This window comes from Chanodichthys erythropterus, chromosome 11 (genome assembly GCF_024489055.1).
Source record: "Chanodichthys erythropterus isolate Z2021 chromosome 11, ASM2448905v1, whole genome shotgun sequence".
NCBI lineage: Eukaryota > Metazoa > Chordata > Actinopteri > Cypriniformes > Xenocyprididae > Chanodichthys > Chanodichthys erythropterus.
In genome coordinates this window covers 50,974,983-50,990,262 of record NC_090231.1, presented here as the reverse complement: position 1 = coordinate 50,990,262, position 15,280 = coordinate 50,974,983, and the positions used below count along the sequence as shown (strand labels likewise).

The 15,280-nt window shown below is 36.7% G+C and overlaps 1 protein-coding gene across 2 annotated transcripts; it reads right to left on the bottom strand.

Annotated features, from left to right (window-relative positions):
- Positions 1-1,174: 1,174 nt before the first annotated feature.
- LOC137030858 (probable serine/threonine-protein kinase irlE) lies at positions 1,175-15,270 on the bottom strand. 2 transcript variants are annotated; one of them, XM_067401345.1, is made up of 8 exons: positions 15,156-15,270; positions 10,584-12,555; positions 10,335-10,498; positions 6,968-7,188; positions 6,679-6,808; positions 6,337-6,437; positions 4,472-4,606; positions 1,175-1,304 (listed from the first exon to the last, which is right to left on the bottom strand). In XM_067401345.1, the coding sequence occupies exons 1-7, from the start codon at positions 15,162-15,164 to the stop codon at positions 4,474-4,476; spliced, it is 2,730 nt and encodes a 909-aa protein (XP_067257446.1). In that variant the 5' UTR covers positions 15,165-15,270; the 3' UTR covers positions 1,175-1,304; positions 4,472-4,473. The 2 variants fall into 2 exon arrangements, with proteins under 2 accessions (XP_067257446.1, XP_067257445.1); XM_067401344.1 differs by lacking the exon at positions 1,175-1,304 and having other exon boundaries at positions 3,973-4,606.
- Between the last annotated feature and the right edge of the window lie 10 nt (positions 15,271-15,280).

The window sequence follows — 15,280 nt, the reverse complement described above, 5'->3', positions numbered from 1 at the left end:
CGATGTGGGTATTAGCATTCCTGCAGCGTTTCAATGCAGCTTGAGTTCCCTTGAAAGGGAACGTCTCGGTTACGCATGTAACCTTAGTTCCCTGAGTAGGGAACAAGATGCTGCGTCGCCCTGCCATACTCCTGGCATGCCCGTAAGCGACTTGCTTCAGTTTTCCAGAAGCTGAATGAATGCGTTTTCGGGTAGGCTTTATAGTTTCCTGGTCAGTGACGGCACCCGCCTATGACGTTCCATCACTCCGTGCTCCATGACGCAATCAAGCAGAGGCGTTCCCGCAGCGTTTCGATGCAGCGTCTCGTTCCGTACTCAGGGAACTAAGGTTACATGCATAACCAAGATGTTTTTGAGCCTATAGATTACATGCTAAAAATCAAATGGGGTAAAGAATCTATGACATGTAGGTAGTTTTGAATTCAGCATGTCCATAAAGCCTATTTTAGGGCCCAAGCCACTCAGGCGCAGGGCCCTTTTGTTTTTTGGAATCTGCAGCCATAAGGACGCCCCAAAGGATGGGACCTGGGCATGGCAGGGGGGTTCGACAGTGCCCCATCGAATGGTGTCTGAAAACTTGGTCCGTATATCAAACAAGCTTGCATGTATTTGTATGAAACTCGGTACACATATAGACCACATGGGGTCGAACAACTTTCATGCTCAAAGTTATACGCCAGCTCAACAGGAAATAAGTTATTATTTGTTGTTTGAAAAACGCATGCTCTGGAATTTGATATACTCCTCCTAGGCGATTAATCCGATCACCACCAAACTCGGTCAGCATGAAGTCAAGACATTGTGGATGTAAAATCGTGAGCGGATATTTGATATCTCGAACGGTTTGGCCATGGAGAGGCAATGAATTTATGGCGAGAAAAGGTAAACAGGAAATTTGTTATAACCTCTGCATACACTGATTGGTTTTTATGAAACTTCAGCTGTGTATTTGTTGTAGGAGGCTGATCACATGGATGTGACTATTGTGAGTCAAAGTTATAGCGCCACCAACTGGCAGCAGGAAGTCTGTTACTTTCAAAATGCTGTAAGATCACCCTCTAATTTTTACTCAATTTGCTTCAAACTTCAAGACATAAGGAATGTGGACCTGTAAAAAGATTTTGAATATTTTTCAAATTCTGTTGCCATAGCAACAGATCACACTTCAATATTAGTTTGAGATGGGTTTGAGACACTTAGCATGCTTCAAATTGTATGAAACTCAACTCATATGTCAGGACTGTCATCCAGTAGACATGGGCAAAGCCTCAGGCAGGCAGGAAGGAGGGCCTCTATAGCGCCACCTTTTGAAAAAAAAAAAAAGTGGGGGGTTAGTTTAACCTAGTCACCAAACTCAGTTCACATATTGTTCTCATTAAGCTGGAAAACTTTCTCATTTAAAGTCATTAACTCAACAGGCAGTCAGATATTTTGGTTTGAATGTGGATTTTTTTCACCCCCTCTCTCCCTCTCTCTGTGGTATCCCCCACTCCCCTCACCCCTCATTCCCTCAGTCAGACTCTTTCTCACTGTGTGTGTATATTTATATTTAAATCTAGTGATGCTTGCATGTTTCTGTGATGGGTAGGTTTAGGATTAGGGATTGGGTTAGATGATAGAAAACATCATTGACCTGATATAACATCAATGGAAGTCTATGCAATGTCCTCCTCACCTTTGAAATTGAACCATAACACTATATCACTATTTGGACAGGACTACTTTTCAAATGTCATTTGAGGTACAGTTATTATTACCATACAAGTCTTAAATCTTTGTGTGTTTTCTCGACATGGGTGTTATAGAAAGTCGTGCTGTGTTTGCAAACATCATGTACAACGCATGTCTTTAAATTAAAGATTTATTGATATAATTCAAATTGATTAAAAATCTCTATTTAAGTAAGTTTCACTTGATTTTATAAAAGTGGCTGTTTAAAATAAACTTGCATAAGTGAGCGGAAAAATCTAGACATGTACCTTACTATTACCTGAGACTGATATTAAAATCGTCTTTGCAGGTTCTGTGATTTGGCTCTATTTATTAATAAGACTGGTGCACAAACGATAGTTCAAGGAGGTCAAAAAACACATGAAGTTTTAGAATAATACAACATCAGCAATCACAGACATTCACATTAGACTGGATTAGATTTCTCAGAACATAGTGGAGTTTGAGCAAATAACAGTATGTAATTTGCTCTGGAATTTTTATAGAGGTTGTCTGAAAAAAACATAGACATGGAAATTCATCTAAATTTAAATGATCTCATGGATGTGGCTGTTGTGGTTTGATCATATAGGCACCAACTGATGCAGTAAATGTGGTGTATTTAAATGACTTTGACATAGTCCTTTTATGTTTACTTGTTTTAAATGCTGTGCACAGCCCCAGCTTATTGCCAATGTTGTCTATTAAATTGAACAGAAGAAGACGATGTTTAGTGGTGTTGCTTTGCAGATATTGTGAGATTATTATTGGGGACTGTGGCAGGAAACTCACCCTCAGGCCTCATGTTCACTTCATTACTGTCGAGCAGTTTCGTCAGAGGTATGATTTATTGTTTCCCTTTTTAAATCTGTGTGTGGAGTCTTCATTCTCACGAAAGTGCAAGCTGTCGTAAGAGCTCACTGGCTACACAATTGAGCACGCCCATAATATGAATGGCACAAAGCAACCTCAGATGCTTCTGACTCCAGAGGAGGAGATGGTGGGCGAGTTGTGACATGCAACGGAAGCGTAGACCTCCTTGATGACTGATGTACGCAGCGGCCGCAGTGCTGTCTGTACGAACAAGCAGCGGTTTAAAGCGGCCCAGCAAGTTGAGTAGATTGTGCAAGCTGCGCCTCTTGTTTGTTAGTTTATTTATTTATTTATTTATTTATTATTGGTTTATCGCATCATATTGTATATTGTCTATGTATTTGAAACATTTTAATGGACTGATAAAGGTAGCTGTAAAGTATTTTTGTTGAAGTACAATGTCATTTTGACCATAATAATGTACCAAATCTAACTTGTATAAATATTACAGTAGCATAGAAAAATACTATACACACAATTATAGGTAAAATCGAACTGTCCCCATTCTGTGATGCCAAACAACTTCCATGTGCAAAGGATCATGGGGGCCCGAAGTGTCCATTAGATGTACCCTTCGAAATCCTTCATTCCGAAGGGCCCTTTGAAGTGGCCAGTTTTGAGCACTGCAGTTTGATACGACCCTTCAACATGGTGGCCATTATTGTTTTCACTCCGAAGTGCCCTTGGGAGGGCGATATATCCCGTTTGGAGCGCACCGAGAGAATTGAGATGTCCTTCAAGATGTCTGAGTTCAATCGGTTTCCGGGTCACGGGCTGGAGGATGTAGGAGCAAAGAAACGAGGAAGCATCAATTTAAGTATTGAGAGCATCCCTCGTTTTCTTTCCTTGCATCCTCCCCTCGCATTCTATGGGTTATGGAGCTGAGATTTGAGGAAAGGAAACGAGAATGCACAAATGAGAAGTGAGAACCACCCAGACTATTAGTGAAGGCGTGGCGATCAACTGTGAATTTTTAGTAGCAAATTTATCAAACAATTTATCAACATGAATTATGGAAAACATATAAGACATGCAATTCGAGATGAATAGTAACATTTGTTCATTGTTTTATAAAAGCTGAATAGTCATTATATATTTCATACAGATTTGCATAAATAATCTGTATAAAATAACAGTGGTTAACACACAACCTCTTTAAATCCAACTCTTGAATGCAAAGTCGTCAAACGATTAAAAAGCTGCTGTATAGTTCCTCCAAAATATCCACCCAACCACTGATTCAAAATAACCTTTTTTTTTCTTTTTTTTTTTAGCATTTATTACTTTTTGTAAAAATTTGTATTGTTTATTTATCAATTTATATTTAAATCACAAAAATACAACATAATACTTTCTTATAATTTGTTCAATAATAATTTTAATTACCAGTTAGTTCAATAGAAAATCATGCATGATACATCAGATGTTTCTGCATGGGGAGTTTTACAGTACTGTAATGTGCAATTGTCATGTAACCAAGCTGACCCAAAACTATTTACTTCCTGTTAAATCTGTCCAGGGTTATCAAAAGGTGTGATAATGATAAATTAATAATATATAATACTGTTTCACTGCCAATCACTTTTTTTTTTCTTTCACCCAAAACACATCAGAGCAACAAACATCACAACAGAATGTTTCATGATCCATGAGGTCAATTGCATGCAATAATAAAATATTTTAAATTTAATGTTTCAAAATGACATATTTTATAGATTTATGTAACAAAAAGACTTGTTGAAATATAAAATTAAGTTTGTTTTTTTTTTACTAGTAACTAAAAGCAAACCTAAAATATTATAAAAGCTTTACTCAGTATCAGTATACAATTTTTGTGCTCAGTCACTATGTTGAAATTATTGGTGACTGCATTTTATCTCAGATTTACATTCATGATGCCGAGTTGATGTCCATCATGACACTTTCTCTGGCATTCCATCCTTTCTCCTTGGCAAACAGGTACACACTTCCAAAAAGATCAAGGAATGTAGTCATCAGGTTGATTTTCACAGCATCTCCTTTACTGTAGAGAGAACGACACACAAACAATACAATTATTGTACAAGAAAGTCTTACTTAAAAACAGATTTCTTACAAATCTATGATGCTTCTTTCCTTCTGGCTGTTGATCATAATTGATCAGTTGCTACTTTATTTGTACTCCACCATGCGTAATAAACACATTATCAGCTTGGGTTGTGCATTATTTTTCCATAAAATGCCCCTTTTATGGATTTTTGAAAATTACCTTTCATGTAGTGTGTAACATAGCTCTAAGTGAATGAAAACATCCTGCAAAGTTTTAAATCTGAAAGTGCACCATATATAAAGTTAGAGTCGACTCTGAGTCAATTAAACGAGTCATTTGTAAAACGAATCCCAAGCCGCTTCGTTGTGATGTCACAACGAACCATTAGCATATTGCCCGCCCACTTATTGCGCGTGCAGACACCAGGGAAAATTCATTTTTTCAACAATACCACAGCAGTAGAATCTTTTGTTGTTCCCATCATTTTACTGACAATTGCTTCTCAAACCTCTGGGAGTTTAACGCAGGATTCACAAAACGCTTAAACGTCTCAAAATATGAATCAATGCCCGGTTTATTTGGACCAGCTTGCTCCTCTGAATATCAACCTGTAAGTATGATTAATAATTGATGTTTATATTTTCTAGTGATTGTTCAAAATTCATAGTTTTGTATGTTATGTTGTGTAACATACACCCTAGTCTGTCTCCTGCTAACCGGCTAACTCACGATTCTGTAGTTCTGCTATTCAGATGTGGGTCCAATATTGTCTAAAAATGTGTCGATTAATGCAGCTTGTCTGTCTTATTACTTGAAGTAATGATCAAGGATGGAGCACAAATTTTGCTTATAAAGTCTAATATATTGGCTATTCAAGTTTGTGCTCGGCTAACGTGGGAGTTTACAACATACAAAACAAGTTGTTTTTTTCCTCTGCGTTTTTATTATTACAGTAGAGTGGAGATCTATCTGTATTGTAATAAGATGCTAGTCTGTGCTAGCTAGTTGAAGTATTCTCTCTGTAAACAGTAAACACCCATTGTAATGTCAAACAATAATATAGCCATTTTTCTTTGTTAATAGTTATGATGAAAAAGTCTGAACACATCTGGCCTAAATGTTTATCTAATGTTAGAGGTTTTCAGCTTCGCTTGGCCTTCTGATAAAGTTCATACAGGTGCATAAAGTATAACAGTGATGCTGCTATCACATCTTACAAATAACTAAGGTGACACTTACTATATAGAAACGTCCTACTCCAATCGTGATTGCCAATCAGTTTCTGGTTGATCGACTACTTCAGACGTTTCATTGTCAGACTTGGGCTCGAATTGATACGGTAAAATCGATGCTATCTTTTCTGTCCATACATTGTATACAATGTCTTGTGAATCGGTAGTTATATGCATTCAGTTATAACAATGGCCGTTTTGGTGCGCGGTAGACCAGTCACAAAGGATTGGGCCATCTGACCAATCAGAGCAGTGTAGGCTCATGGAAATTAGGGGTTTAGAGAGACTGATTCTTTGAACTGCTTCAAATGAATCGTTTACAAAAGATTGAAAACTCAGGTGAAATTAAATGTATATTATGAGAAAACGACCTTGCATGCATGTAAACCTGTTGTAGGAGACTCCCAAAACAATATTAGCCTTAAAAAAGGCATATAATATTAATCTTAAAAAAGGCATAATAGGGGCACTTTAATTATCCCTGTAACTCACTAATGCTCATGTAGGTTGCGTATGAAACGCAGCAGGCCCAGTGTGTTCTCAGGATAGGCTTTCTTCGTACCATCCAGTTTCTGGACAAGCTCAGACGGCAACTGAGAAAAAGATATTTTGACATAAAAAACAATGAAGCTGTAATGTATTACAGCCATCTTTAATAACAGTAAGTTCAATTATAAGTCTTAATCTGGCCAATAATAATAATTTTTTTTCACGTCAAGTTGCTCCCATGTGTCTGATGAAGCACCAGTCAAAGAAGAATATAAGCTGCAGGACAAAAGATCATAATTGTTTGTATTCATAACTTTATATGGACTGAATTGATGTTTTACTTACTTTAGTTTTCCATTCAGAAAAGCTTTTCCCCTCTGTGTATTTTGCAATAGCTTCAAGGAGCTCCTTATCTGCATTACGACAGTTTCCAGCCTCTTTCTCATTTCCCAAAATTTTCAGATACCTCACTCTCCTGAGACGGTTTTCGAAACATAATATATTAGGATATTACATTATAGGATACAATATATAGGAATATATTGGAATTAATGGTTCATGGACACTCTGAACTTATTCATTCAGGTTTCGTACTGTATTTCACCTGCCGAATGTTATCAAGATAATATTCTACCTTTCATCAGTCCAGAAGAAGGGGTGTGCAAGGGTCTGCTCCACGGTTGGTCTCTCTTCTGGATTTTCATTGATCATCCACTCGACGAGATCTTTCGCTACATCATCATCTAGATGTTCCAGTGAGTATTTTCCTTGTAAAATGTTGTACTCACATTCCACATCTTCACCGAATGGATGGTGTCCTCCAGAGAGAATGTAGTACACTAACATCCCAGCAACCTGCAAACAGGTTACAGTTACCACTAATTCATATTTTTTTGTAAATACCAAGGGCCTCATTTATAAAACTTTGTGTAGATTTCATGCAAAAAGTGTACGTACGTGCAAAAGCTAGATTCTGCATACGCACGAAAAAAAATCAGATTTATAAAACCATGCCTACACCAGAACCTGGGCACAAATCTCTTTATAAATCCCAGTCAGTGGAAGATTGTGCGTACGTGCATCTCACACCGTCTTCTCCCCGAAATCACCATATATGGAGCTTATGACGCCTAGTTTTACAATGCATAACCTCATCTGCATATAATTTCCATACATGTTCCCATCCACATGACACCATGTTTAACACCGTCAAAGGTACAAGACATTGGAAAATATTAGATATGGACTATAAATCATCCAATATCCTCTTTATGTTTTAGAATGAATATATCAAAAAATACATAAAAACAAAATTGTATAAAATACTTGAGATAAAAGTTTTAGAATATAGTTGATTCATACATTTCCACTGCCCAAATAGTCAAATTTATGCAGTTTTGCTGATAAGGTGAACATATCTTTTAGGAAGTTTATAGGCTACTTTTAGTGGAAACAGATCGGCCTACTTACAGTGGGTACGGAAAGTATTCAGACCCCCTTAAATTTTTCACTCTTTGTTATATTGCAGCCATTTGCTAAAATCATTTAAGTTCATTTTTTTCCCTCATTAATGTACACACAGCACCCCATACTGACAGAAAAACACAGAATTGTTGATATTTTTGTAGATTTATTAAAAAAGAAAAACTGAAATATCACATGGTCCTAAGTATTCAGACCCTTTGATGTGACACTCATAGATTTAACTCAGGTGCTGTCCATTTCTTCTGATCATCCTTGAGATGGTTCTACACCTTCATTTGAGTCCAGCTGTGTTTGATTATACTGATTGGACTTGATTAGGAAAGCCACACACCTGTCTATATAAGACCTTACAGCTCACAGTGCATGTCAGAGCAAATGAGAATCATGAGGTCAAAGGAACTGCCTGAAGAGCTCAGAGACAGAATTGTGGCACGGCACAGATCTGGCCAAGGTTACAGAAAAATTTCTGCTGCACTTAAAGGTTCCTAAGAGCACAGTGGCCTCCATAATCCTTAAATGGAAGACGTTTGGGACGACCCCTTCCTAGAGCTGGCTGTCCGGCCAAACTGAGCTATCGGGGGAGAAGAGCCTTGGTGAGAGAGGTAAAGAAGAACCCAAAGATCACTGTGGCTGAGCTCCAGAGATGCAGTCGGGAGATGGGAGAAAGTTGTAGAAAGTCAACCATCACTGCAGCCCTCCACCAGTCAGGGCTTTATGGCAGAGTGGCCCGACGGAAGCCTCTCCTCAGTGCAAGACACATGAAAGCCCGCAAGGAGTTTGCTAAGATGGTGAGAAATAAGATTCTCTGGTTGCATCTTTCTCAAAAAGACTCATGGCTGTATTAGATCAAAAGGGTGCTTCTACTAAATACTGAGCAAAGGGTCTGAATACTTAGGACCATGTGATATTTCAGTTTTACTTTTTTAATAAATCTGCAAAAATGTCAACAATTCTGTGTTTTTCTGTCAATATGGGGTGCTGTGTGTACATTAATGAGGAAAAAAATGAACTTAAATGATTTTAGCAAATGGCTGCAATATAACAAAGAGTGAAAAATTTAAGGGGGTCTGAATACTTTCCGTACCCACTGTATTTATTGCAGTGTAAATACAATTGTCTGACTCGGTGCGTCACTGACAAAGTATTTTAAAAAGAAAACATGCGAATCTTACCGTTTTCCTCAAATTATATCCTTCAAATACAGTGGTAATTGTTTGAAGATGCCTTCACACGACATCAACACCCCTGTGCAGCTGCGGTTATACAGTAAGCTATTATCATTGGATTTCCCCCCTTCTGGTCTATGTATCCCTGATTCTGCTGAATTATTTTTATCCCCGGTGGGATAAAACCCTGACCTCGGAAACTATGAAACCCTGCGTACGGCCCAGCTTATATTCTATCTAATGAAATCTGAGGTAAACGTTTATTTCTACAAATGTGCGCACTTTTGGACTTAAAGTTTGTATGTGTATGCACTGTGATCAAAAATGAATGGGACCAAACGCGATTGAATGTAAAGGTTAGTGTCTCGTTATTCTATTAATAACTACCAATTGATTTTGCATTTCTATCAGAAATTAAGAATTATTAGTGTTATTGTAGAATAATAGGCCTTCTTCAAATCTCAAGGTTAAATCAGAAACTTTTTGTAAAAATGTTTCTGTAACAGCTGCCAAAAATAGTATATAGCTCCACTGTGGTTTTTAACAAATTTTCAAAAAATAAAATAAAATAAATAAATAAATAAATAAAAAAACTTTTCAAAACATCCCCCCCTCTGTTTTTTTTCACAAATCGCACCCTGATTGGACCTATTCAAGCTGGACAACGGACCGTTCGACCATCGAATCCAGCAGTGTCTTCCATAATATCCAAGTTAAGTGTGCATCACTGATCATCGTTCTCGCTAAAATATTTTGTCATAACATCTGCAGTTTAGTTTAAAGATTGTGCGCCTATCACTCCTCGCTGTCATTAAAACAGCGTGTCACAGGAAAAGTGATCAAAAGTAGCACATCTACTATCTAAATTCATATAATTTTTGTTTAACTTCTGCGTAATGACTGTATGTAATTTCAGTGCTTATCGCCATTAGTGAAAGTGTAGTAATTTAAATATGTATATCAAAATGAAAACATGTTTCCACGTGAGTTTAAATCTTTTTATTATTATTTAAACTGTTATTGTAAACATGCATTGTATTTATAATTAGGACTCATAATGAGAATTTAAAGTGGTTTTCCTTCATCTGCCGTCAGTCCCGCAGCTCGCCATCGGTGTCATCAAACTGCTCTGTCTCCAAAATGTTTGTACGCATGGGTCAGAGTTTGCGTGGAGGTGCGCAGATTTTCCCGTCATGTTTGTTTTTATAAATCTTTATAAATTTATAATTTTTTTGTTAAAACTGCCATTATCTTATTTTTCTGCTTTCAACATTAAATAAACAAACTAATGAATGCAACGTACACTGACCGGATACACTTTGAGTTAATAGTTTAATATTGAAAACGCACCTGTATGTCAGAGCTCCTCTTGTACCCAGTGTTGACTTCCTTCTTTATGGTCTCCTTTGCCTTCCAGCATCTAGTTCCAGCAATTCTTGTTTGTATGGTGGTTTCGCCCTGTTTCAGTCGGCGACTTATGCCAAAATCAGCCAATTTAGCCTTTCCTTTTATGTCTATAACAAACATAAAGTTCAAATTATTTCAAGGGGGGAAAAAAATGTTTTTTTACAATTTTAATTACTCTGGTTTAACTCCTACCAATCAGAACATTCTGGGGTTTGATGTCTCGATGAAGCACTTTGGTCTGCGGTTGGTGTAAAACCTGTAAACTGTAGAGAACTTCCTTCACCAGCTTCTTCAGAACCAAACTTCTCTCAGCGCTATCATCTGGTAAATGCTCTTGGATATATTCCTCCAGTGTGTACTCACAAAGCTGAAGAGCAAGATATCCAAAATGGTCATCTTCAGCAAAGTCCACATATCGCACAATTGAGGTACTTTCAAGTTCTGGAAAGCGTAGAAATTCCTCTTCATTTTTGAGGTCTTGGTAATTAAACTTATCCATTCGTTTCACAGCCACTTCTGTGCCGTCATCCCTCAAACCAAGAAAAACTTGTGTTCCATCACTTCCCCTAGCTATCAGAAATTCAGGGTCAATGACAAGAGTAAGACTTTCCAGCTTATATGTCTTGTTAGCATCCATGTTAGCAAGCTTCTCAAGCTTTGGCCTCCAACGAAGGCTGGTTTGATGCCACCTTCTTGGGCTCTCAGCAGGAGGTGTGAACGGCTGCACACTTGAGTTTGATTCCTCAATGGATTTTACTACAGTGTCTGGAAACAGTTCCTCTTTATCTTGCAGCTCGCCTTCTCGTGATCCCACTTCTTGCTGGATTTTTTTCTTCTTCTTTTTTTTCTCCTTTCTGCTTGTTGATAGAGCAGCCGTCTCCTCACATAAACTATCCACTGCACTTGAACCCGCTGGATGTCTCAGTGATTCATCCAACTTCTGCAGCTTTTTTTTCATGACTTCATCCATCTCTGTCTCTGCTTTTATAAGGATCTTCTCTGGAACCGGAGACAATCCACACAATGCAACAAGTTCAGGAGCAAAGTCATTTATATTGGCAAACAGTCCATAGGTCCACATTCCAATTAGACTTGAATAATCAGGACGTGTGAGAGGCAATAGACTTTTGCATAACTTCTCAAAGACAGAATTGTTGGTACTCATTTTCTGTTCTGATGTCTTCTGCACCATGACATTGAGCATCTTTAGTATCAGATGATTGACTGTTTCTCCTTGTGCATTTCCAAAGTGCTGAAGACTGTTTGTTAGAATTGGCACAAGCTCACTGAATACCTGAGGAGAGATGCTTTCACTGACACACAAACCAACGTTTAAGCAGTTCAGTGCAACCAGCCAGTGTTCCTGAGGGATTCTTGGAAAGCGCTTGATGAGTCCCTTGATGTATCTGTCTGCACTGTTTGTGTCTTTTAACCACTTGATGGCGCTCTGACGGTACTGCTCTGAACTTGGACCAATGACACCAAAGTATTTCTCAAAATAAATCAAAGGAACAAAAGGATCCTCTTGAAAGAAATGTTCCTTAAAGAGTCTGTAAACTTCTGCATGATTATTTTTTTTTCGTACAGCACAAGAAAAAGAGAAAGATATACGTACTTCCTCGGACACTTCACCCTGTGAAGACAGCTGAAGAATCATTCTCTCAACCTTTTTATCAACTTCTGGATTTACCCCATAATTCATTGCAGGTGAAGTTCCAGCCTTTATAAGTGCTTTCACAATGTCTTCACGGTCATGATCAACAGCATATTGCAATGGAGTAAAAATTAGTAAGCCATGTCCATCTGGGATAGCTTTGGCTGCAAGTAATCTTTTCACAATACTCAATGGAACTCCAGTTGTTAAAGCAGCATAATGTAGAGGTGTTAGTCCATTTGTTGAAGGTCTGTTTGGATCAGACTCTTTAAGTAGATAAGAGCAGATTTCTTCATTTCTGCATAGAACTGCTGCTGTTAATGGTGTAACATCATCATTCCAGACTTCAGAAGGGTACACACCATTAATATCTTTGTCTTTTATTAATTTGCGAAGTTTCTTTAACTTCTTGTCTATGATGCATTGTATTAGAGGATCTGTTTTTCTAGGTATTGGAATTGGAACTGAAAATGGTACTTGGATCTGGAATGTTCCAGTGTTCACTACAATCTGTGGAGAGATGTTAAAAAAAAAACATTGTCATTATGGAAATTTTATACATCAGTCATTAATGCTTCGACCCTTACAAAAAAGAAGTTTATTCAAATGTGCTATTAGTATACTTCTTTCAAACTAAAAATAAGCAAATTCACTGTAAAAAAGAATTGCTGGTTTAACTTAAACTTAACTCGAGTAAGTTACCTGGTTGCCTTAGAATTTTGAGTTCACTGAAATTAAACATTTGAGTTAATACAATGAGAGTGATTGGTTTAATCAACAGAAACTCAAAATATGTTATCTGAACCACATTAAGTTGATTTGACAAAATAAAAAATGTTGATAAATCATGAAAATATTTTTCTACAGTGTATATTTTCAGTCTACTTTTTATGTAGTTACACTTGAGTATACTTGACATAAACTGACAGAAATGTCTAGGTACATTTGGCCTGTACTTGTACTCAATATGTGTACTCAGTATGTGAACATTTGTGTAGTCCACTGCTAGTGTACATAGGAATTTACTTCTAATCTTCTTAACTCTTATCCCACCATTTACAGAATGTTCTGTAATTTGACACAATGCTTCTCCACCATTAATGGAAATTTTTGTCAATCCATGTTTTCACTGTTATACGGTAGGGGGGCTATTAAGCATCTTCTGAAAGAGTACAGAATCTCTGGATCAAAACACAGGTGGAGAAGAAACAGAAGCATTGCTTCTCAAATGGAAAGCTGCATCCTACTGAGGCTGGGTCCTTCTTAGTCCAGACCTTCTGAGTCTTCTAGACTAGAGTCTCCTCAGCATTAAACGCTAGAATGAGACAGTCTACAAAGTGCGCATAGCTATGTCATAAATGTTTTTGCCCCATGGTCTCGTCAGGAAAATACTATTTAAACTTAATTTTGGAAAAATACTTTAAACCTTTATATTACCTAGCTTTCTATTAATGCAATACAGTGAATGAATGACAGCCGACTGTGGTCTCCCAATGGCTTACATTATTGGCAGTTCAGTGTTAAATGATTAACAAAAAAAAAAAAAAAATTACAACAAAACATAACATCTATACTTTCATGTCTGAAAACATTGTTTTTTTTGTACATTTCATAATTAACTCAGACAAGCTCAGTATGGGCTCATTTTCTGTCAGTTTATTGTCTTGAATTTAAATGTGTGCAAAGGATTTGGGCTCATTTAAAGGATTAGTTCACCCAAAAATGAAAATTCTGTAATTATTTACGATCATGTCGTTCCACACCCATAAGACCTTTGCTCATCTTCGGAACACAAGTTAAGATATTTTTTATGAAATCCGAGGGCTCTTTGACTGCTCCATAGACAGCAATTTAAATACCACTGTCAAGGTCCAGAAAGATACTAAAGACACTGTTAAAATAGTTAAAATTAAAAATATCTTAATTTGTGTTCCGAAGATGAACCAAGCTCTTACGGGTGTGGAACAACATGAGGGTGACTAATTAATGACAGAAATTTCATTTTTGGGTGAAATTCTGTGAAAATGATAATGCTGTAGCTGACTAACAACGTTAAAAAAATGCTGATAAGGAAAGTGTTAAAGGTGTATTTTTAACATAAAAATGAATACCTAACAGGAACATGGTAGTATACTTAAAGTGCAAAAATAATATATAAATAAACTATAATTATGATGTTATGTTCACTTAAAAAAAAAAAAAAACTTACAAGTATATGTGCAGTATAAAACTACAAAACTAGTAGATTACTGAGAGTATACTTCAAAGTGTACTTTCATAAACTAAAAATGTGCTACAAGTATTTAACTAGTAAACTATCAGTATACCTATAAATTGTACAACATAGATTTATAAATGATCTGTGAGGTATTTTAAGATGAAACTTCACAGACACATTCTGGGGACACCTGAGACTTAAATTACATCTTGTAAAAATGGTCATACTATGACCCTCTCACCTACTTTCATGAACTTTGTCGATATCATATATCGTATATAGCCTATAAAAAAAATTATGCTGGCAATGCATCCAATTTTAAAGACTGTTGCATTAAGGAAAAAGTAATGTAAATTTGTGTCTTAACCCCTTAAACCTAACACATGTACAGGCCTACTGCAAAGGAGTAATCAATAACCAGTTCTTAAACCAGTTTGGTCTTTCCCTTCTTCAATGTTTAGTTACGTATTTGTATATAATAAAAAATACACAAAAGTACAAAGGAAGAAAGTAAAAATTAAAATGCAAAACATGTAAAAGAAATGTAAAATAAAATAATAATATTTTTTAAAAAAAAGCAGTCTAAACATGCCTGCTGCAAGGCACATCATGACGTTGATAACAGCGCGCTCATTTATATAGAAAGAGTAAAAAAAAAGTATATAGTATAATATCTGATTAGTATAATATCTGATGTTGTTTTACATTGAATAGCCACAAATGTAAATGGGACATATAACATGTTTGTGTGATGTTTGCTATGTTTAAATTAAAAGTTGCTAAAAGACTGCCAATGATCTATGATTGCTATTGATAAATGCTCAACAAAAAAGAAATCTCATAACGGTTAAAATTGCGGCTTTCAAATATCATGTTAAATGGTCATAATTACCTGTGTCATTCCCTGAAATCGCAAAAACTTTCTACTCAGAAGAGATAGGACTATATGGTATCTGTCAACCCTACTTATCCGATAAAGAAAAGTATGTGTCGTATCTTCCTCATTCTTACACACTG

Excerpts from the sequence above, each read along its gene's own strand:
- LOC137030858 (XM_067401345.1), bottom strand. Across the intron at positions 6,809-6,967 it reads TTCTTCTGGACTGATGAAAG|GAGAGTGAGGTATCTGAAAA; the intron begins GTAGAATATTAT and ends AAACCGTCTCAG. Across the intron at positions 6,438-6,678 it reads TTTCTGAATGGAAAACTAAA|TTGCCGTCTGAGCTTGTCCA; the intron begins GTAAGTAAAACA and ends TCTTTTTCTCAG.